Source organism: Gavialis gangeticus, unplaced genomic scaffold, assembly GCF_001723915.1.
Source record: "Gavialis gangeticus isolate Ggan-Ray unplaced genomic scaffold, GavGan_comp1, whole genome shotgun sequence".
Taxonomy (NCBI): Eukaryota; Metazoa; Chordata; order Crocodylia; family Gavialidae; genus Gavialis; species Gavialis gangeticus.
In genome coordinates, this window is record NW_017729024.1 from 61,924,184 (window position 1) to 61,948,495 (window position 24,312).

The 24,312-nt window shown below is 48.9% G+C and overlaps 1 protein-coding gene across 5 annotated transcripts in view; it reads left to right on the forward strand.

The window, feature by feature from the left end:
* Positions 1–24,312, forward strand: part of TMOD1 (tropomodulin 1) — a 122,236-nt gene that overhangs the window by 71,785 nt on the left and 26,139 nt on the right. For all 5 annotated transcript variants that reach the window (XM_019517173.1, XM_019517175.1, XM_019517174.1 and 2 more), the window contains exon 4: positions 20,418–20,537. In XM_019517173.1, the coding sequence (XP_019372718.1) occupies positions 20,418–20,537 (120 nt within the window). The remainder of the gene's footprint in view (positions 1–20,417; positions 20,538–24,312) is intronic.

A 24,312-nucleotide genomic window follows, 5' to 3' on the forward strand; every position in this document is an offset into this window, starting at 1 on the left:
TAAATTCACACCCTGCTTCCTGGTTTTCTTTCCCCTCTGTTTCCCTGCAGGAGCTCCCCTGTATTCAGTTCTTGTTCTGCCCCTGAGTGGTGTCATATAGGATGATGGTGATGATTCTGAATATTTCTCCTCCAGTCTGAATCTGAGCAGACCAACGCCACAGGCCAATCTCTCTGTCTCTGTCACATCTTCCCAGAAGCCTGGTCTACAGTTTAAACTCAGCTAGCTAAAATTAAGCTCAGTTCTGCCTGTTTCTTGTCCACAATTTGTCAGAGTCTTCAGAATATTTCCTCTTCCTGTCAGTGTCCTGTTGATTGCCTGGGTATGGCCTCAGGCAGCTGTTGACGATGTCTTGGGGAAGAGAGCTGGGAAGTGCATTCAGGGTCAGCCTTGGATCATCAGTTGTCCCAAGAGTTTGTATAATGTGTGGGAGAGAACAAAGACTTATGCAAACATATTGGGTTATGAACTTAGTGGTAGAGAAACAGTTGCCATAACAGTTTGCTGTGAGAGGATGGTCTGTGGGTTTAGGAGCACCTAACCTGTCTTGCTCTCTGTATAATGTCACTCTGAGATGACTGCTCATGAAGGAATATGTTCCATTTTAGGCATTGTGTTACCAAGGAGACATATTGGAAAGATTTAAAAAAACAGCTTTTGCTTAGTCAAGACATGCAGATTTAGCTGATTTAATCTTTTCTCATAAATAATTTCCTGCAGCAGCCCTACAGCTAATGGAGGAAGTGACAATAGCCTGCAAGCATTTGAACAATTGGAAACACATTGGGGCAGGGGTTTCTTACTGTTATAACTAGGGTCAGTGGGTTAAAGCTTAGAGGACGGGGATATATGGGCTATATTCCATGATAAATGTCATTACAGTTGAACTTGTTACCCTGTAGAATAATTCTTAATAAGTGAAGTGGAAGCTGGCTTAATACCAGACTGGATGGGGCATCAGTGTGAATGCTCCCAGGCCAAAAGATCCACTGCTTCAGTGCCAGTATCACTTCACCTCACCTCCTCAGCATGCTTGCTGACAAACCAGAGTGCACTGGCTGAGAAAATAGCCACCCTTGCCTGCCTCACCTCCCAGACACCAGGGCTGCTCCTTAGCAAACAGCCTTTGGTGCCATCCTCCAGTAACCACTGGGTATGGCTGCCAGCACCCAGCCATCAGTCAGGCTCAGCTGCAAACTGATTGGAGATGCATGTGTTTGGGTGAAGCCCAAGAGAAGATTGATTGAGTTTGGGGGCAGTGATAAGCTGAAGCAGTGATGCTCACCTTTTGGTCCCATGGGCTAAATCAGTGTTGCAGAGCCAGTCCATAGGGTGGATCAGTCCCCACGCCCCAGGATTGGGCCCACAGGCCTGGATCCAGACTGTACTACCTGTCCAGCCATGTGTGCAGGGATTGGGGCCTCACACAGCCTCTGCCTGGCTCTGCACGCTGGGATTGGGCCCCCCTGCTGCCCTACATGCTGGATCTAGCACACAGGGCCATGGCCGGCAGGGCTTCTCACAAACTGATGGCAAAGCGCCAAGGGTCAAATCTGGCCTGTGGGACAGGGGTTGAGCACCCTGGGTGACAGCTAAGACTGGTGTGGGAGGGTACAACATGGCTAGGTGAGGGAAAGAAAGTCTGTGTGGGAGAGGGGAACAGGTGGGGAGCTGGTTCATTCCTCTGATCTATAGGAATCTCTCTAGAGCTCAGTTCTTTTCTAGTGGCATGCCCCTTGTTGGGTTACAGCAGCTGGCAGAATTGCATAGTGTTCAGGTTACAGGAAAGTCTAGGTCTCTTTAAATTTGTTTTTGCTTCAAGTCTTATTGAAGTCAAATCTTTTAGAACTTGATGGTGAACCAGAATGAAGCTCCTCTTGCCCCTCCCATAGCTGTGCTGTGAATTTGAAGTTCTTGACAAGAACCATTGTACGCTAGGCACTCCATAGTTTCCCCTTTGGAATGAAAAAGATTGACCAGTTCTGCCCCTGTTCAGCCCTTGCCTTGTTGTCTTCTGCCCATATTTTTTCATGGAAACCCTTACACGGTCCCACTCACAGCCTCTTCCTTGCTTTCGTGGTAGACCAGAAAGCTCCATCCCCTCTTCCTCAAGCCTGGCCCTGCTTTCCCCATCCATGCCCTCTGGAGGAGGTGGGCTTATCTGTAAGGAAGCAGCTGAGGAGCAGAGGGGCAAGCTGCTTAATACCTGAGCTTGGCAGTAGGTGATGAATAGGTGAACGGTTTGTCAGCTCCCTTGGGCTCATTCTGCAAACTGCCCCGTTCCACAGCTCTTGTTACAGAGCTCCATGTGCCTGCAAGTAAAACTGGGCTCATGTTCAGTCCCACCCTCTGCCAAATGTTATATCTTTGGTGACAGAAAAATTAGAAAGATGCTGGTGTCTTTGGAAGAGGTAGATGGCAAGACCAGATTCAATGGTCATAGTGGGAAATGGATTAAAATGCTTCAGATGCAAATCTTTTTGAACCTTAATTATGTCAGTGCTAACATGTATTCATTACACATAATAATGTAAGAACCACCATTTACTGGGGAAGACCATAGGATACTCTCGGCCAGTATCTTCTGTCACAGAGTGACACACAGTAGATGCTGAAAGGGAGAGCGAGCAAGGTATGACCAGGGATTTCCCACTGTTCCTCTGCCACTTTCAGCCTCCAGCATTTAAGGTCTAGGAAGTTCTGGTTTAGAGGCCATACCCCTAACTCCCATGCTCAATAACTACTGATGCAGCTTTTTCTCCAAGTATTTGTCCAATCCCATTTTTAATCTGACTAAACTGTCAACTTTCACATTTTGTGGCAGTGAGTTCCACACTTTAATGATACACTGTGTTAAACAGAACTTCCTTTTGTTCATTTTAAACTTACTACCTGCTAGTTTCATTTTGTGATCCCTAGTTCTTGTATGGCGAAAGAGAGTAAATAAATTCCTCTTTACTTTCTCTTTGCCATTTACTATTTTGTAAAGCCTTATGTAATGTAGACTGGTGCTGGAATGGCAAAGTCACCCCTTCTGCCTTCCACCTGGCCCCCACTTTGTTGCCTACCTTTCAGGGTCCCACCTCATCATCTTGCCTGCAGTGCCTTGATGTTATGATCTGACAGGGAGCCTGCCCCTAGAGGGCAAAGGTGGTTTTGGGTAGTAGGTCTGGCCTGAGGGCCCACGCTCTTGATCCACTTTATCTGCGTCCCTCCGTCTACTGTACCAGGACCCTAAGCTGCTGGGCCCCTAGTCTTGCCCCTCACAGGCTCTGGGCCCCTTGGCCCCTGGTCTTGCCCCTCATGGGCCCCCAGGCCCAGTCTTTGCTGTCTGGTACCACAGTCCCCCAGCAAACAGCAGCACTTCTAAAGTATTTGGGCTTCTTCTTCCACACAGCCCACCAGGTCCTAGACCCTGGAAGGGCTTTACACTAGGTGTCCTTGCAGCATCCCTGTAGCCTCCTTTCTACCCTATCAGCCACACTCAGTCTTCCGGTATTCAAACACAGTGAAAAATATGAGTATCCTCTCGCCCGCAAAAAGGGTCCCCATCCACTCTTATTAATCTGCATCGTTTTGTTTCCCTTTTTGACAGCTGCTGAGTACTGAGCTGATGTTTTTAGTAAACTGTCCACAACGACTCTTAGATCTTCCCTGCATGGTAACAGCTCATGTAGAGCCCATCATAGTGTAGAAGTAGTTTGGGTTATCTTTGCCTATATGCTTCACTTTACACTTATTTACATTGAATTTCTTCTGCTATTTAGTTGCCCATTCACTCAGTAGTACCAAATCCTTCTTCAGTTCTTTGCAGTCTGCCTTGGTCTTAACCACTTTTGAATAATGTCGTTACCTGCAAATTTGGCCACTTTGCTACTCACTCTCTTTTCCAGATGATTTATGAATATGTTTAGCAGCATTAGTCCCAACACAGATCCGTGAGGGACCCCCACTGCTTGCTTCTTTCCATCCTGAACTCTGTTGCCAAGGGGGTAGTAGTCAATACCAAAACCCTGGGAGAAAGGTATCCCTAGAAATCCCCCAAAGGAATCCATATAGTGTGGGCAGTGTTTGGCAGGGGGCATAGTGCAGTTTGCTGGCAGGGAATGGCAGGCGAAGTAAGATTGGGAGAGATGGATTGAATTTCCATTCACTGCTTTGGAAGAAAGAATTAAACATGAATTTTTCCAGTGAGCCATGAACTGGCTGATTGGCCTTTCCTACTTTGCACACAGGGACTAGGATTCTACTGGGGTACTCAGGGAGGAGTGCGGCCCTGCTGCCAACATTGGCTAAGTGCCTCAGTCCCTCTCCCCGCCCAGTTTCCCACATGAGCCAGGGCAGGCTGAGGGCAGTGTCAAACAGATCAGCAATTGGTGCTTTTCTGTTCTTACATTTCCTGTACTGTTCACAGGAATCAACTGAGCAGGCAAGTCCCCCCAGCAAAGTATATGGGAATACCTGCTCAGCATCCCTCCAGTGGTAGAATGAGAGCAGTACAGGCATACCTCATTTTATTGCGCTTCGCTTTATTGCGCTTCGCAGATATTGCGTTTTTTACAAATTGAGGCAAGACCCTCCACCAGCAAAAAGATTACGACTCGCTGAAGGCTCAGATGATGGTTAGCATTTTTTAGCAATAAAGTATTTTTTAATTAAGGTATGTACATTGTTTTTTTAGACATAATGCTATTGCACACTTAATAGACTACAGTATAGTGTAAACATAACTTTTATATGCACTGGGAAACCAAAAAATTCGTGTGACTCGCTTTATTGCGATACTCGCTTTATTGCGGTGGTCTGGAACCGAACCCGCAATATCTCCGAGGTATGCCTGTACATGGTTAGACTTGGGACCATGAGCATGTGCCTTCTGTTATTCCAGAAATTAAAATTCCAGAAATTTTGAATGGCACAAATTGAACTGATGCCAAGGCTCATATTCAGAATTCTAGCAAAACTGGGGATAAAACCCAGATGTTGCATGCTCTTGCTGGACAATCCTGACTGCTCATTCCCAACTCTACCCACTGGACTCCTCCTTTCCTACAGTACCAAGAAGGACAGAAGTAATAAGAATACAAGCTGGTGTGGATTTATGTAGATAATATTAATATAATGGCAGATTTTAAAAGCCCAATTCAAAATATTATTTATTTATTTCATTAACATTTGAAACTGAAAGTCATTTGGAAGCCTAAAACCTAAGCATTTTATTCAAAAGATATAAAAATGGGACACTTCAGGATTGGTGCGACTTTTCTCTTGGTTTTCTTCCACAGATCATTCCAGTAAAATCAACTCAGTTTTGCAAGGTTGTTGGTTGTAGCCATGTTGGGTCCAAGGATGTAGGCAGACAAGGTTCTTTGGGTAGATGTAATATCTTTTATTAGACCAATAGAAAATATCACATCTTCCCAAAGAACCTTGTCTGCCTAATGTTATAAAGCTTTTTTCTTCTTTCCAAACAAAACCATGTCTTCCAGTGGAACACTGTCCCATTAACATTTCCCAGTGTAGCTCTAATAAGCATTTTGTTGGCATTTTTGTTAGTGTCCATGAGTTCAGTGGTGCTGTTAACAAGACAGAGATTTATCATTTAAGAAGACAATGATGCAGTTCTAATTTTAAATGCCAAGACAGAACCTTCTAAACATTTTAAGCTAACATACACCGAACACAGGCAAAGCGTAATTTTACACATAGTACTTTGTCTGGTTTTGTTGCAACTGCCACAGAAATTGAAATCCCCCTTTTCCTTTTACTGCTACAATAACCAGCAGAATGAAAAGCAAGAACAGGCTGTTCCAGGAAAGACAATGGGAGTTTCAATTTCATCTCAGGAGACAGTGTGCAGTGTGCAGTTGCTGCTTTGTGCTGCCTAAATTTAGTCACATTCAGCCTGCCTGCTGCTCCTGCCACCCCTGGCAGCATGCTTTTTGTTCTCCTTTTTAATTAACTGTTGCATTGCTGACCAAGGTTTCAGAGGGGATACAAAAATAGTCCTGGGTGACATTCCAAGCTGCGACCTCTTGAGCTATTGCTGTCTCCTTTGCTGAGGCCCTAGGAGGGCTGCTTAAGATAACTCCTCTCCCATTTACAGCCTGGTTTGACATGCTCTTTCAGCTTCTCCAACTACTCCTTGTTATGCCATTTTAAAATCCTGAAAATCTCTCTCTCTGGGGTGTCTTGGGGGATTGATGTTGCCTGTGTAATTGTGATAGCCTGGTCCAAAGTTTGAGGCCAGGGCTTGTCAACCTTCTTCGTGTGAACCACTCATGCCACGGAGTGTGATACAGCTCCATATGTGGCACTTTTTGCCAGCAAGGCAAGACTCTCTCTCTCTCTCTCTAACATCCCAGGTCTGAGGAGTTACTGCTGTTGCTGCTCTAGGAAGCCCTGTGGGGAAAGTAAGTAGTTTTCTCTCACAGGTGACCAGTGGGGTCGGGCACACTCCCTCCTTGTGACTGGGCCCATCACAGTGTGTTTGGAGTTGTGCCTTTCCCCACAAGACAGGGGATCCCCCTGGCCCAGTGGGGATTCTGTTGCTGCTCTGGTCCCTGCTATGCTCTGGATACTGAGGTTGCCAAGGCCCTCACTCCTTAATGTCCACCCCCCGCCAGCCAGAAAGATGAGCAGTTCTGGGCTTCATCTCCCACAAAGTGGTGACAGGGTTCACGGCAGTTAAGGCAAATGGACTGATGAGGGAGAGGGCAATGGTGCCTCCTTCCCTGTCCCATAGTAATAGGGACTATCACAAGATTAGGATGAGAAGTTTCTTCCCACTCTCTACTGGGTGGGAGGTCAAATCCTCCCTCCCTTTCACCCGACAAAGGGTAGATCCAGAAGGGATGCAGTGGTGTGGTTGCACACCCCTTTCAGACCATGCTGCAGGTGCAGCAGCTGGGGACTTTAATAAGTCCCCCACATCCCCTCCATTTTCATTTGTTCCTCTTCCCTGCCCCCCCAGCCCCACTCCTCACTGTCCCCAGCAGAACCAGAAGCAGTCAGGATTCCAGAAATGCTCATGTCTTACTCCAGCCGGGTTACACAGGGAGCCAGGCTCAACTAGGGACAGCAACAGCTGTTCTCTGGGTGTTCCCAGCCAGTCTGGGAGCAGACTCAGGAGCAGTTCTGGAGCTGCCCCATGACTCTTGATTTCACCCTGCTCTGGGATTGTGCAGACCAGTGGTCTCCAAATTTTTGATCACGCACCCCTATCTATATAAATAGAAGTTCTAATATTTTCTTCCTGCACCCCAATGGATAGTCTTGCATGCACCCCACTTTGTAGACCACTAGTGTAGACAGTGGCAGTGGCAGGCAGGGGAGGGAGGTGAGAGGAATGTAGGAGGTTTTCATAGATTTTATAGACATTAGGGCTGGAAGGGACCTCAGGAGATCATCAAATCCAGTCCCCTGCCCCAAGGGCAGGAAGTCAGCTAGGATCAAAGGATCCCAGCAAGATAAGCATCCAAATGTTTCTCAATTTAGCTGAGAGAAACTTGTGAGAAACAGAATCAAAAGCTTTGCTGAAGTCCAAGTAAATTACATCAACCTCATGTCCCTCATCCAGATGCTTAGTTACCTGGTCATAGAAGGACACCACATTTGTGAGGCCTGGTCTACCCTTGACAAAGCCATGCTGGTTACTTCTTAATACCCCACCAGTTGCCAGTTTGTAATTGTTGGTCTCTGTAACAGGGGGCCTACCGGGGCCGATCTCCGCGTGGCCTGCCCACCTGTCCTTGGGTAAACCACTTGCCTTCTCACCTGCCACACCTTGGTCTCAATTGATTAATTAATAGATGTAATTAGGTGGGAGGCTGCCCATTTTCTCCCCCACTGCTAGGGGGCGCTATCTGCAGCTCCATTCCTTCCCTACACTGCAGCCCAAGCCTCGCTGATGACATCACGATGTTCTCATATGCGCCAGTCCCCCACGATGGGGCCCAGAATCCTGCTGTAGGACCCCCCCAACTGCATTCCTCCCTTCAGGCGGACTCTGCCACCATCATACCAGGCCATATATCTCCCTGCCACTGGTTTCCCTTTGGGTGTGGTCCCCTCACTGGGACCTTCGGCTCACAGTAGCCGGGGCCCACCTCCAGGCCAGTCGGGACCCCAGGCCCCTGGCTCTTGGGCGTCCCTCTCAGTGGGCCTCCTTGCCCTTCTGACCCTCCTGGTCCTGGCCCCTGCCTGGGCCAGTCAGGGGAAGCTCTGGCAGGCCTTGATGTATGACCCGTACTCTTATCCCGGGGTGCCCCTCTCTGGGTGGTCCTCCACAGATGTGGGGAGCTGTGGTTACCTCACACCATGACTGGTGCCTCATGGTCTCACAGGGGACTCTCACTCCTGCCCCCTGGGCAGCAGGTCATGGTGGTACTACTGGTGTAGTATTCGACCCAAACTCTGCCTCCCCACATTGGAGGACTTACAGGGGTCAGGACTCAGCCCTCTCTCTCTGGCTGAGCCCCCTCTCCCTTCACAGGGCTCCACACGCCACCCCCCTCACACTGGGGGCTCCACCCTGCTTATAACGCCCCCTTTACTCAGGGTCTCAGGGCTTCCCTCCACAGGTGGGCTCAGGTGGTCGTAGCCATACCTGGCCCCAACTCTCCTCCTCAGGGTCTCAAACCCCCACAGGGCTCAGGCAGCCTTGGCCACAACTAGCCTCCAACTCTCCTCCTCAGGGCTTGCACCCCCACAACTGCCTCCGGTGTACACAACCCACCCAAAGGTGAGGGCTAGGGGTTAAGGCACCCCAACCCGCCTTTCACCGGGTTGGTAACTGGCCTGGCATTTCCTGGGGCTCCTGCGCCACTGGGAGCCCCACCAGACCACCCACTCCCAGCACAGTGTAGTTTCTGGTCGTACCCAGGACCAGGAGCCTCCTGCCATCCCCTACAGCTCCTCCCTTACCTCCAGATAAAACTCAGCAGCCCACAGGCCAGGCAATGTTGTTGCCTTCTCTCCAGCAGCCAAACTGCTTTGTTTATATAGGCAGCCTTGAGCTTAAGATGGCTGCCCTCATTAAAGTGGCAGGCACCCGTAGTGCCCTGCCACAGTCTCCTTAACAAATTTTTCAAAAAAATTTTCCAGGACCAAAGTCAAACTGACCGGTTGGTAGTTTGCAGGGGCATCCTTCTTCTCTTCCAGTCATCTGGGGCCACTCCCAAGTTTCATAATTCTTCAAACAGTTTCACCAGTGGCCTTGCTATAAGATCAGCCAATTCTTTCAGGGCTCACAGATGCAGGCCATCTGGCCAGCAAACTTGAAAACGCCCAAGTGTTCTAAGAGGTCCCTCATCTGTTCAGGACTGATTTCATGTAGTCTGTTATCTTCCCCATATTCCCTGGGCCTCTGGACAGGTGAACAGCCCCCCGTTTGATTTAATGAATACTGATGTGAAGTATGTAGTTAGGAGCTCTGCCTTTTCACGCGGATCAACTGTGGGCTGCCCCTCTGTATTCAGTAGGGGTCCGACAGAGGAGCCTGTTTTTTTTTCTTGGCTTTCCGTGTCTCATACCTGCAGACCCCGGTGATATAAGTGTACTCCTCTCTGGTTGCTGAACCATTCTTCCATTGCTTGTAAGCATCTTTTTTCTTTTTTAATGGTTTCCTAATACCCCTGTTGAACCTCTTGGCTTCTTTCCTGCTTTTTGTCCACGTGAGGATGGCCTCTTTTTGAGCAGTGAGAATTGCTTCCTTAAGGAAGGACCAGCGTTCCTGAACTCCCAAATCATCCAGTCACTGGTCACAGAGGGCCTCTCCAACTAACCTCCTAAGTTTGCCAAAGTCTACCTTTCTCAAGTCTAGAACTTCTGTTCTACTAACTGATTTTCCCAGCTTTTCGGTGGATGGTGAACCCAATCAAGTTGTGATCACTGTTGCCCAGAATACCTCCAAACCTCAGGTCACCTGTCATGTCCTACCCTTTGGTCAGCATTAAATCCAGAGTGGCCTTACCCCTAGCAGTCCCTTCCACAACCTGTGTCAGGAACAGATCATCTATAGCTGCAAAGAAGTTGGCTGACCTGCTGGAGCTGGCCAAATGGTCCTTCCAACAGATCTCAGGGTAGTAGAAGTCACCCATGATAATTGTGTCCTTTGTGCTAGCTGGCTCAGTCAGTTCCTCGGAGAATGCCTGATCGCTGTCCTCTTCTTGCAAGGGAGGCCTGTAGTAGACTCCCACCATAAGGTCTCCCTCTCCTGATCCCCCTTGTATCTTGACCCAGAGGGTCTCAAGGGACTCTTTCCTGCTATCAAACGTGACCTGCAGGGAGGGGTACCACTCGTTCACACAGAAGGCCACACCTCATCCCTTCTTCCCAACCCAATCCTTCCTATAAAGCCTATTGCTATCAAATCCACTGCCCAGTCACACACATCATCCCCACCATGTCTCTGGCAACCCAATGAGATCAAATTCTTCACCTACTAGAAGAAGTGCCAGTTCCTCTTGTTTATTTCTCATGCTTCTGGAATTCCAATAAAGACACCTGAGTTTTCCCCTCGTCGCCTCAGGTTTTCTGTCACGCTGCCAGTGTCTCAGGATGTTAGTACCTATCTGGATGTCCACTTCATGGATGCCAACTCCTCTGTCATCATGGCTAGAAGATTCTTGTATAACAGTGGAACCTTCCCCCTGCCCTTGGACGTACCTAGTTTAAAGCCCTCCTCAACAAATTGTGATTCCCGTAGAGAAGAGCTTCTTCCCTCTGGTTGTGAGGTGAATACTGTCTTTTACATGTAGACCATTATTGTTGAACTTCATACCAAAGTTGAGGAATCCAAAGCCTACATCGTGACACCGTCTTCTAAGCCTTTGCTTGACCTCCTCAATCCAGGTGGGTATCCTTCAATCTAGGGGGTAGGACTCAAGAATAACCAGCTCTGGTATGAGGAGACACAGTGAATGCAGGAGGAGATTGCTAGACAGACCTGGAGTGCAGCAGTTTTGTGTCCATCTCCCATTACCTAAAAAGTTATGATGTGGACTGCCAGCACTTCATGGGATTTCTTACACAGTGCTGCCCCTTGTTCCTAGCCCAACCTGAAACGTACTCCAGGAATCAGGTGAAGGTGAGTCTTGACCGGGGATGCCCTGAATTGGACCTTGCTGCTTATGGAGCACAACAGCCCTATCCTCCAGGATGGAGGAATTCCTTTGGGAATTCTCTGGTATATCCAATGATCCCCATTGGGCCCGGACAGTGGAAGCCACGTAAAAGAATCTTTGTCAGAGGAACAGTACTGCTGCTGCCTAAGTATACCTCTTCCACTGCTATACAGCAGACACCAACCATCCATCTCATGCCAAGGGGGAAGAAACTGTTTTCTTCCAGGATGGCTGACTTGCTGCAAAGGGCTTTAACCTAGGTATGACAGGGGATGGATGTGCAGATGGGAATGCAAACCAGGGGATGGATAAGCAGGAAGAACGTAGAGAGGGCTGTCAGGAAGGTGTCGAGAGGCTAGAATGACATCAGAGCAGAGGGGAATTGTGGGGTAACAATGTGGGACTTAAGTGTCTATACACAAATGCTAGGAGTATGGGGAATAAGCAAGAGGAGCTGGTGCTTTTGCTAGCAAATAAGGAATATGATCTCATTGGAATAACAGAGATCTGGTGGGATGCCATGCATGACTGGGCATGCACAGAGGGCTACAGGCTGCACAGAAGGGATTGGGTAGGGAAGAAGGGAGGAGGTGGGGAAGAAGGGAGGAGGTGTAACTGTATGTAAAGGAGTGGTATGCCTCCTCAGACACCCAGATTGGTTTGAGAGAAGGGCAATTTGAGACCCTGTGGGTCAAGATACAGGGGGGATGAGAAGAAGGGGTAGGCATCTACTACAGACCACCACACCAGGAGGAGGAGCTGGATCTGGAATTTTCCAGAGAGCTGATGAAAGCTGTACATTCAAGGGACATGGTTGTCATGGGCGGCCTCAATTACCGACATCTGCTGTGGCGAGCACTCAGCCAAATCTGACTGGTCATGTTGGTTTTTGACCTGCATGGAAGAACTTTATTTAGTACAGAAGGTGAACGGGCCAACCAGTGGGAAGGCTTTGTTGGAATTGGTTCTAGCAAAAGGAGATGACCTGATGGGAGATCTGAGGATTGAGGGTAATTTGGGAGATAGTGATCATGAGATGATAGAATTCACTATCCGTTGTAGGGCAGGGAAGTCATCCAGGTGCTTGATTTCAGGAAGGTTGACTTCAGTGAGCTTAGGAAAATAGTGGGAGAGACCCTATGGGTAGAGGGACTGAAGGGGAAGGGATTTCAGGAAAGGAGGTCATTCCTCAAAGAAGCAATCCTCAGAGCACAGAAAACATCCATTTCTGCATGCAGGAAAGATGGAAAGGGGCCAGGAAGCCCTCTTGGCTTACCAGAGGAGTCAAGGAGTGCTTAAAAAAGAAAAAAGAGGCTTACAGACAGTGGAAACAAGGGGTAGTCACCAAAGAGTAATACACAAGTATAGCTCACATTTGTAGGGAGGGATAAGGAACGCAAGGGCAACAACCAAGATCAGGTGGGCAACTGAGATCAAGGATAGTAAGAAGTCCTTCTTTAGATATATAGGGAGCAGGAAGAAGACCAAGGGAAATGTGGGGCCCTTGCAGAATGGGATGGGACAGCTGATAGTCAGGAGAAAGCTGAACTTTTAATGAATATTTTGTGTCAGTGATCCTGCATGCAAATGGTTGAACGGATGGAGGGTGGCAATTGCCAACCAAAGGTCAGTGTCGAACTGGTGAGGGAGCACTTAGAGTGGCTGAATGTCTTCAAGTCAGCAGGACTGGGTGGACTACACCCGAGAGTGCTGAAGGAATTGGCTGGAGTCATTGCGGGACCATTGGCGAAGGTATCTGAAGACTCGTGGTGCTCAGGAGAGGTCCTGGAAGACTGGAAAAGGGCCAATGTGGTGCCAGTCTTTAAGAAGCGGGTGAGGGATGATCTGGGAAACTATAGGCTGGTCAGTTTGACTTCAATACCGGGTAACATTTTGGAAACAAATTAGCAAGAAGTTCATTTGTGAGAGACTGGCAGAAGCCATGATGCTGAAGGATAGCCAGCATGGTTTAGTTGTGGGCAGGTCGTGTCTGACCAACCTCATCTCCTTCTATGATCAAGTAACGAACCGCTTAGATGTGGAAGATGCGGTTGATGTCATATATGTACTTAGATTTTAAAAAGGCCTTCAATATGTTCTCCCATGACCCTTTTTTTTTAAAAAAGGGGGATTGTGGGCTGGCAAAGTCCAGGGTCAGGTGGGTTGAGTCAAACCCAGAGAATGTTAGCGGATGGGTCAGTATCATCTTGGTGGGAGGTGGCCAGTGGTGTCCCACAGGGTTTGGTTCTTGGCCCCATGCTGTTCAACATTTTTATCAACAATTTAGATGAGGATATGGAAAGCACACTGGCCAAGTTTGCGAGCGATACTTAGTTATGGGGAAAAACAGTCATGCTAGGGGATAGGAGGTGGATCCAAATGGACCTGGACAAGCAGGAAAGGTGTGTGGAGCAGAACCAGAGGCAGTTCAGTAAGGATAAATGCCGAGTGCTTCATCTGGGGAGAAGTAACCAATGACATGAATATAGGTTAGGAGGAGATGTCCTGGCCAGCACAATGGCTGAAAGGGACCTCAGGGTTATGGTTGATTACAAGATGAACATGAACCACAAGTGCAACGCTGTGGTCAATAAAGGTAATAGCATAATGGGATGCATTAGCTGATGCATCCCAAGCAGGGCTAAGAAGTCATACTTCCTCTCTGCTCGGCACTGGTGATACCCCAGCTGAAGTGCTGTGTCCAATTCTGGGCACTGCACTTCAAAAGATGTGGAGAATCTTGAAAGGGTCCAGAGAAGGGCCACAAAAATTATTAAGGTCCTGGAGGGCAAACCTTATGAGGAAAGACTAAAGGATCTGGGACTGCTCAGCCTGGGGAAGAGAAGACTTAGGGGAGACTTGGTGGCCATCTATAAGTACGTAAGGCGTGAATATGGAAGCTAAAAGAAAAACTGCTCACTAGGTGCCCCAGGGGAAGACAAGGAGCAGTGACCATAAACTGTTAGAGAATGGTTTCAGGTTGGAGGTAAGGAAGAATTTCTTTATGGTAAGAGTGACCAGAATCTGGAATAGACTTCCCAAGGAGGTGGTACAGTCCCCAACCTTGGAAGTCTTCAAGAGGAGACTGGACAGACACCCTGCTAGGATCATTTGATCTCAGCAGTATTCCTCCCAGAGCTGGGGTGGTGGACTCGATGATCTTTTGAGGTCCCTTCCAGCCCTTAATTTGTATGATTTTATGAAGATGGGTGGCCGAGTTCTACTAATTCCGGTGGGGACTGTGGGAAGAGGCAAAAGATGCATTGGTATGGCTGGAACCACCCTCAGAGTATGATATCTTTTTGGATCTGGCAGTTTAAATTTACTATTATCTTGAGGAGCAGAGGGAGGAAATAAGGTACTTTTTAACCCCTCTCGTTCCATGTGCCACTACTGCTACACCCAAACCCAAGCAGATTGATGGGGGGGCACCATTGCCTTCCTCCAGATAAATGGGATTGATGCCAGCAACACGATCTGTGTCCCTATAGTGGGGGCCCCAAGACACTGCTCCAGGAGAAGAGGCAAAGGAAACAAGCCACCACGGACCTGGGAAGCAGGGTCAGCTTGAGATCACCACAAATTCTCTTCACCTTCCCAATAAGGGAAACTTGCAGCAAACGTGACCCTTGGAACTCTCAGCTGCAGCTGTATGTCCATCTCCAGGTCCCAGGTCAAATCCACCCACTTCTGGTCCTAACCACTCTACTGGATGTTGGGGCAATGGGCAGTTTCATTGATGAGACTGTGGCCCATACTTTCCAAACTCCACTACAGCAGTCCAAGCCAGAGACCATCTAGATCATAGATGGCTTAACCCTTGCAACTAGCCCTATGGAGTGGGAGACCACCTATATAGCAGGGGGCCTGTAATCTCTGCTACTTGGAGAGAGAAAGGGCAGCACGGTAGGGCTGTAATTAATGGGAAGCTGGAGCAAAGCAGGTTGCCAGAGAGAAAGCAGCCAGGAGAAAGCCCTGGTAGGGTTTTTTCCTATAATTACTTAAAAGCCAGCTGCCTGACAACAGGCAAACAGGAAAGAGCTCCAGGAAAGTAGGAAGGACCAGCTCAATGGAACCAAATGTAGCTGAGGAAAGCAGGCTGTTCATTGAGTGGATGGGCCATACCTGGGGTGGGTCAGCAGCACTTGACTGGAAGGGGTGGAGTCCTAGGAGATACAAGGTCAGTTTCTGAACCAGAGCAGGCACTCTGGCTCCATCTCCTTCTCCAGAAAACACAAGCTGCCAAAAGAAAAACTGTGGTCTTGGAAGCTACCTTGAGGACTGCGAAGGAGCCCTCTGGTGAGGGTTAGGGTTGCAGTATGGTGAGAACCAAGATGGTGTTTGAGATTTGAATTTGGAACTGTATGGTTAGTGTTTATGTTTAGGCCTGGGTTGTGGCTTTGGGGGTAGTTTTGAGGCCATGCAGCAGGTTGCCTAGGATACTCTGTGTTGAGACCTGCTTGGTACAGAGACACAAGGGCTGAGACTAAGGAGTTGAGGTCCAAGATAGTGGGTCAGTGCTGAGGGTCTCAGCCAGAGGAAAAGGGCCAAAGCTTGAAAGGCTGAAGCCTGAAAAAGGATGTGAGTCCTGAGTGTCCAAGTGTATTGGTTAGGGTGGGAAGCCCCACAGAACTGCAATTGAGTGCCACCTATGAGGCATGGGCATGGCTATGGGGGCAGCTGGAGACCCAATTGTAGGTCCTACGGCACAGTTTATACCAAGTGGGCATATTTAGGTGTTCGGGGCACGAGCCAGGCTATGGCTATAGCCCCGGTGGGTTCTATCCCCCGGTGTTAGTTTAGCGAGAGGGAGAGGTAGACTCGTAATGATTCCAAGGAAAACTTTATTTTGATTTCTTACTTACGCCCCACCGGTCGTCAGGATGTGGCTGCGCAGGTGGTTACACTCATCAACAGTTCAGGTGAGGGATGAACAACAGACAGACGGAGCGCTGGGTTTGAAACCGAAGAGGACGATGAGCGAGCGGTTGATGTTCGGGTGCACAATCGGGTGCCAGAGAGTCCAAAGGCAGGAGAAACCGTGGGAAGTTGGCCAGGCCTGCCCATGGAGCAGTAAACACTCTGGTTTCTTCTCAGGCAAAAGCTCAACCCTAGCTTTTATAGGCCAGATGACAAACATAATTTCAAGTCCCGATTGGTCACATTTCCGTGCCAAAAAGTTCACGGGGATTTTCCACAGGGAACGGGGTTTCCCCAGCACATGGCCAAGGGCCATGCAGCAATTCAATTAGGGGCTTTCCGGATTGAGTGGAGAGTGCTGACGGCACCTGTTGCTGGGCAAAGCTGGCAGAGCCCAGCCGGAGCGTGACATTAGGGTCTGCAGGATCATGATTGGTATTGAGAAGACTGAGAGTCCTGAGAGAAGACGGACAGTCCTGTCTTAAGGGAGAAATACCTCCAGAGAAGCACAGAGAGAGAGGACTGAGTCTGGGGTCAAAGAAGCCGCAAGGATTGGGTTCAGGGGCACAGAAGCCCTGAGTACTTGTCCAAGAAGAAAGGCACAAAGGAAGAAGGTGCTCTGGTTACTAGAGGCAGTCTCCCCAGGTAATCACATTAAGATCAAGGTGTGGCAGGTGAGAGACGGGAGGTGAGGAAGGCCAGAAAGTGTAGCAGGTGAGTCTGACCACCAGGAGATGTCAGATGCTGGGGGTAGACCTGCGAACCTGCTACATCACTATTCTGGTAGTGAACATCCACAGGTATCATGGCTGGGATGTCTGCTCTGATGCGCTGTAATTACAGCACATCGGACTCAATTAATTAAGTCTGCTGAAGCATGCTACTTAACATCCTCCAGCAGCCTTGGTGTCTCATGTATTCAGCATCCCCATATTTCAAAATGGTGGTGGGGGTACTTTAACTAAAACTCATTGAACAAGATTTAGGGAATGCATCCTTGCCACCATTCTGAAGCGCGGGATGAGGAATGCATGCGATGCTGTAAGCACTTTAATTAGAGTGTTCCCAAGAGCCGCTCTAATTAAAGCACCCCAGTTCACCCACGGAGCATGTATAAATGAGACCCTTCAATTTGGGACTATTTGTTCTCTGCACTGTCCTTTGATTCTCAGGTTCCCCTGGTTCACCTGCCATGACAGATGGAAAACCTGGGAAGTTCACTCTGATTCCAGTTATTTCAGTACTGGAATCCTAGGACTTTTTTCTTCCCTATGATCTAAGCAGGGGTTCTGACCACTGCTGCCCCAAGGAGGTTCAGTGCACCCTACCCAGCTTGCCCCAGAAAGAGCAGCATTATGCTAATGTAGTCAAGAAAAAGAAAATGCAGGTCCTACCCCTTCTCCACCAGGATTACAGCTACCCTGTCAACCTACAGCCTTGGGCAAAGATCCTGGTGGGCACATTTATACCATGTCAGAGCCAGAACTTGCTGCCCTCCAAGAATACCTGCAGGAAAACTGCCCAGGGATTCATAAGGAAATCCACCTCATCCACTGGAGGCCTGTCCATTTGTTGAGAAGGATGGGAGTCTCCATCTCTATGTAGATCACTGGAGTCTGAGCCAGGTCACCAACTGTAATCAGTATGCCTTTTATCTCATTCCAGAGCTGCTCAGTTCACTAAAAACTGCCCACATATTCACCAAACTTGACCTCTGGGGAGCATTACAACCTGGTGTGAATCAGAGCTGCCGGTGAATGGAAAACAACCTTCTAGACTTGATACAAGCACTTTGAGTTTTTCGTTATGCCCTTCAGGATCACCAGCATCCCAGCCACATTCCATCGCTTCATCAGTGATATACTGCAGGACCTCTTGGAGCAATTCATTATTGCCTACCTGGATAACGTTTTAATCTTCTCAGAAGACCCTAACCGACGCTCATTGCATGTCTGGGCAGTATTAGAGAGGCTATGCCAACATGGCCTTTTAGCTAAGCTGGAAAAATGCACCTTTGACCAAACTTCCATTGAGTTTCTTGGTTCCATTTTATCCCCAGAGGGCTTAAAATCGGCCCACAGAAGGTGAAGGATGTATGAAAATGGAAGACACCCTGGAACATTAAGGAGGTCCAGAGATCCTTGGGCCTAGCCAATTTCTACCGGCAGTTCATTGCTAACTTTGCTCAGGTGGTGGCAAATCTCACCACGCTGCTATATAAACACTGATCTGCAGAAGCTCAACAAGCCTTTGAATACCCAAATCAGGCCTTCCCTTATGCCCCTGTGTTAGCCTATCCAGGTGCAGCCTTGCTGTTTGTGGTAGAGACAGATGCCTACAGCACTGTGTAGCAGGCACTACGATGTGCCTGCTCCTTTAAGGCTGAAGCAGCCCACCCAGGGAGCTCTGCCGGCTAAGCAGAGCTCTAAAGCTGTGGATTGCCTGGACAACAGCCTAATGGAGTAATTGGGCAGCAGGTGACCAGAAAGTGGCAGGGCCCTGTGGATATATAAGCTCAGGTTGGAGATAGCTAGGCATTCTCTCTCTGGCAACTGCCAGGGAAAGGAGCTACTGTATGTTGGAGTTACCTGAGACCTGGTGCTGCCTGTTTTACTACCCAGGTGCAGTAAAACTCCAGGAGGTCCTCAGGTACCCAGGGTTGGAGGCATGCTATATGAAAGTTGGAAGTTTGTCCTCTTAAAGGGGAAGAGCATTAACTTCACTGATAGTGTTTATGTTATAGCCTAGGGGCTTATGCTTGGGTTATTGTTTGCACTGGGGGACTGGGATGAGGCTAGAAGGGGAGGTTTGGAGGCCTCATTAGTGCTTGGAGAAAGGGCACACAATACGGGCAGTCCAGTGAGAGGCACCAGAGAAAGGGGCATAGAGAGCCCAGCTCCAGAGAAAGAGGCGCAGAGAGCCTGGCGCTAGAGAGGCACCAGCAAAAGGGGTGCAAAGAGCCCAGTGTCAGAGGGGCATGGTTACAAGAGTCAGAGGACCTGGCATCAGAGGGGTGCATAGAGGAGGTGTTAGTAGTATAACACCTGCAAGACATGGGACATGGAAAAAGGGAAGGTTGGAGCTGTGTAGTATGCCCTGGGCAGAAGGGCGTTGAAAGGTCAGCCTCCCACCTAGAAACAACTCTTTCATTACATCAAAGGTATTGCAGGTGAGTCAGGTGGGCAGATTGCCCTGGACAGGTGGGCAGGATGAAGTTGTGGCTGGCCTTGAGATGGCCCCCTGTCACACACTGGATTGGTGTGGTGCTCCTACAATGGCAGAATGCTGTAGTGTGTCTGTATTTCTGGACTGGTTTGGTTTTTGTGGTGTATTTATCCTAGTTATTTGGATAGGGAGTCTGCATGCTGTTGGACTGACCTGTGGAGTGTTGCCATGTGAATACACTCTTTGCCTGCTTGCTTCTGCTCCATATATGCCAACAAAAATGTCATGCGGCCACCATGAGTGGCACCACACATGCCCAGCACTGCTCTCATGAGCACATCTCAGATTAAGCTTGTGAAATCACCAGGGACATGCCATAAATGAACCATATGTCATGTTCTGGGCCTTTGGCATGTGCAGAACAGGAGAAGGTGTGTAAGGAGTGTTCACATCATTCGAGGGAGTCATGTTATATAATATGGTGTAAATGCACTTACACAGTGGTGCTCAGTCTTTTTGCCCCAGTGGCTGGAAGAGCAGTGCCTGGTTCCTCCATAGGCCTGATCTTGCATCATGGGGAAAAGGGGGCATGGCCTGGTCCCTTACCCAGCTGTGTGTGGCTTGGGAATTTGGCAGAAAGGGAGGGATGGCAGTACTGTCACTGCTCCCCTGACAACAAATTTCTGGATCTGTTGGGAGCTCTACGGGCCGGAAGTCATGGCTACATGAGCCAGACTTGGCCTGTGGGCCAGGCAATAAGCACCCTTGCATTTGGATATTTTCAGACAGGGAGATTTCTTAGAGGGGTCAGGTGTGTCTGAGTGCTGAGCACTGTTATGCTCCTGTGTATGAAACAATGATTAAACATTTGTTACAGAATCCAGAAAATAATAAACCTTCCTGGCCCAAGGAGTTAGGCAAGTCACTGGTGATACAGATGCCAGGGCTGAAACCCATTTTAAGTCAATGCAGAGTGATTTCCCAGAGATCTGGGGCCAAGGCCCCATGACTCTCTAGTTCTTCTGAGAATTCTTCTGCTCACCAAGGGAGAAACACTGCCCTTGCACTACTAATGTGCCCCTTTCATCTTTAACATTGGTGTTTCTTTTGCCCAGAATCCATCTGAAGTGAATCTGTGGAGCAAGTGAATCTGATTCTGCAAGCACCAGCAGTCAGAATGCAAGTGACATAATTCTCTATTTATAGGGAAGGCATGGGTCCCCAAGCAGAAGCCAATTGATCCTGTTTTGGAAAGCGTCACTCTGGAGCCAGAGCTGGAGGAAGCCCTCGCTAATGCATCTGATGCAGAACTCTGTGATATCGCTGGTAAGATCAAGTGTCATGGGCAGGCAAATCCCATGTTTGTTTATCATTGTTCCTCTTCATTGGCTCTTCTTTCAGGTAATGGGTTACTGACTTCAGAAATGTTGCTTTCTGCTTTTTTGTATAAGGCTGTCATATCAGGTGAGGGAAGTTTTGGTCATAAAGTCTGCCCCGCACCTATAAAATGGTTTGGTGGGATTTACTCAATGGTTAGAAAGAAAGCATAGACTAAAGAGAAATGCTCATCAATCCTTTTTCAGGACGGTCTTATTTTACTAGGAGTGTGACTTGGGGGTGAGGAGAGGAGAATACACTACTTTGCAATGGATACTTTAAGTGAAGTACATAGAAACAATTCTGGGTTTTACCCATTGCAAATTGGGATAACTTTGGAAACCTTACCTGAGGAGAACTGGTGGATAGAAAAGGGAGGTGGGGAGGGGGATACAGTAGGGGCAGGCAATTACTTTGGGTGGAGGATTACTTAACGAGTTTTGGTGAGCTGTTGAGGGCTGCAAGGGTAGCCCTGCCCCTTGATGGGTGCCACTTCCCTGGTTACCATCTTGCCCCCCCCATCATATACTAAAAAATAAAACATCTACTATAACTTATTTTAATTTTATTTAAAAATATTTTTGTCCTGATGTATGTGTCCTTGCATAATGTATCTAGAGGCAATTGCATAATAGCTCAAAATAGAGTCCTAGTCTTGTATATTGTGTGTGGGTGGTAAGAGGGTGTATGTGGGGGGATGTGGTTGGAGAATGGGTGTGTGGGTATGGTGGGTGCGTGTGGATGGGTCTGGGGTATGTGGCTGGGGTGGGGACAATGGGAGGCTGTGGGGTTATGGTGGGTGGGGTGGGAGAGAGAGACAGACGGGGCCAGGCTGCCAGCTCCATCGTGTGCAGCTCTTGTGGACTGCATGTGAGGCTCATGCGATGCATCTAGGCAGACCCTGTGCCCAATCTTCACACTCCTGCCACCACACCCTGGGTCCCCATTGGCCCCAGGGTGCCAGCACAGGCTCTGCACTCCTGCCTGTCGCCGCCACTCTCTGCCACTTCCTTACTTTCCCTTCCGCATGTCTGCTTGCCCTTCCCAGGCACCACTTCCCAGCTGCTGCCCCCACTTCCCCCGCCACCTCTTCTCATTTGCCCACTGCTCCCCCCACTTGCTGCTTCCTGCCATGCCCCCCATCTGCCCGCTGCTGCTTCCCACCCACTGGCTGCTTCCTGCTCCCCCCCGCCTGCCCACCACCACTTGCCAACCCCTGACCCCACACGTGCTGCTCTGGCTCCAGCCCACCTCAGCCAGCACCACACGATATCTGGCTGCATGGCCAGGACCGCATGGTGTGACATGGAACCAACCCTGTCTGGCACGGGCCCCACAGTGTAGGCGGTTTACATAAGTTTCTGCTCCCCCGCTTGCACCTGGCCGGGCCCTGCCGACTCCATGCTGCATGGATCTGGCCCAGCCTGGGTCCCCAATTGTGGCGGTTTCTCCCACTCCCTCCATCTGATGTTACCTGACTTTCCACTTGGACAGAGGGAGGGTGGGGAGCAATCAAAGGGTCACCAGGCCAGAAGCCACAGAGGCTTCCAGTTGGAGGTGGGATGGGTGGGGCTGAGTGGGCCTGGGTGCTCAGTCACTGGGTCCTGCTGCCAGCTCCTCCTGGGTCCTGCTGCTGCTGGTTCCTTGTCACCTTTGACAGGCAGCCATGCACAGATAATTAATTTTCTAAATATTGTAGGGGCCTCACGGGCTGGATAGAATGGCCTGGCAGGCCAGATACAGCCCACAGGCTGTATTCTTCCTGCCCCTGGGATACAAGGATTCAATTTATTCATGGCCTTCTACTGGTATTTTGCAAAGGTTTTGTTCTCATTGCAGCTCTTGCTAATAGCTACAGAGCAGGGTGACTCCTAGCCGGAAAGTACCATGGTCCATCTAATATGGAGTGACTGAACCCAAGAACAGTACGGAGTTTCTAAGGGACAACAAGGAGATCAAAGCTGCTTATGATTCCTGTATATATTTCAGAGAGTAAAAGTTGTTCAGATCTAGTGTAAAAAGGCATAAGAACAACCAGCACTTGAAAGTTAATCAGGACACATTCAAATGAGGAATACATAACACCCAACAGTGCAGACTCGAATTTTTGAGAATAGCTTACAAGTGCATGCTTTCTTCCCAGTTATTTATGATACTCCCAGAGGTATATTTCCTTCGTGGTTTATTTTGGCCTGTTCTTCCTAGGATTTATACATTTTCTTTCAGTGGTTTTGAAAGCAGTTGGATTTTTTGGAGTGATCTATTGTCCTGATTTCTTTCCCTCCTCACCATGCCTAAGCTTCATATTCTGGCTGGTATCAGGACAGTGCACATTACAGTCTGTATTAGTCTGCAGAAATTGTGGGAAAATACAGACAAGCTGGTAGTGGTAGAGGGCAGGATTTCTTTTAAGATTCCCCAGCATATACTTACACAAGGGAAGCAGAGACCAGCCCCAAGCCCCTAATGAGTCCCCAGCAGGTCCTTCTCCACTCCTTTCCCCTGGTTAGAGGTGGCTGGCAGGCACATCCTGGCAGGTGATTTGTTGGGAACTGTTGCTAGTTGATTTGGTTTTAGAGCAGCCCCAGTGCTCTCCTAAGGGCCTTGTTACACATTACACTGTGAACTGCACAAATGTTGATCAGTGTTAGTGCTACCTCAAGTTTGGAGCAGTCACATTTTAGGCCAGTAGGGCCTGGAGGACTGAAAGGTAAGAATCCCCCAACTCCCCTCCCATTCCAGGCTCCCCTGCCCTCTTCTCCCACTGCCACTTACTTGTGGTTGTCCAGGCTCTCTGTCCCAGGGGAACAGACACGGAAGGGTTAACCTGCCTGCCCAGCCCCTGCTGCTTTGAAGTCCAACTGCTCCAAACCTGACCTAGCACTAACACTGATCAACATTTGTGCAAATCACAGTAACCGGGGCTACTGCTTTTTGGGCTGAGCCAGCCCAGAGTGGCGGCGGCGTAGGAAGACAGGCAGGCAGGTTAACAATTCCTTTCCTGCTCTGCCTTGCAGAGAGACAGCCTAGGAAGCCACAAGTGGGGGCGGTCAGTGAACCAGGAATTGGGCAGAGTGGGGTTGGAGCAGGAGGCGGGGGGACAGGGAGAGGCTGTGGGTCCAGTCTGGGCCAGTGGGGGAGCAGGTACAGGTTGGCCATTTACACTAAGGTGTAGCCACTCTAGGCTACACCTTAGTGTAATACGAGCTGGGTAACACTGGATAGGAGAGAATCCTGCCCTGGAGTGGCACAACATTGAGCCTTATAAAGAGTACTTAAAACTAGTTTTAGGTGTTAACGTGCAGACAATCCGGGTGTTAAGAGCTCTAGGAGCTGCGCAAAATCACTGTGTAACAAAGCTAGGGCTGGCTTAGATCTGAGTTAGATTGGCAATAGGCTCCCTGGCCAGGCTGCCCTGTATACTCACTCATCCTCACATCACTCCTACAAGAGACCTTTATCACCATTTTACAGATGACAAAGCTGAGGCACAGGGAGGGCGAAAGACTCTCCAGGTCACACAGGCAGGAAGGGGGTGAACAAGGACCAGAACCCAAGCTCTTGACTTCCAGTCGCCTGCTCTCTCTCCTTGACAGCAATCCCTCTTCCATTTCTTTTGTAGTTCTTGATTACTGGAGAATTTAAAGGAGCTACATTCACCCCTGAAGCCTAGAAAATGCTGAACTTTTTCACAGAGCATCTAACCATTTTCCACAAAAAAACC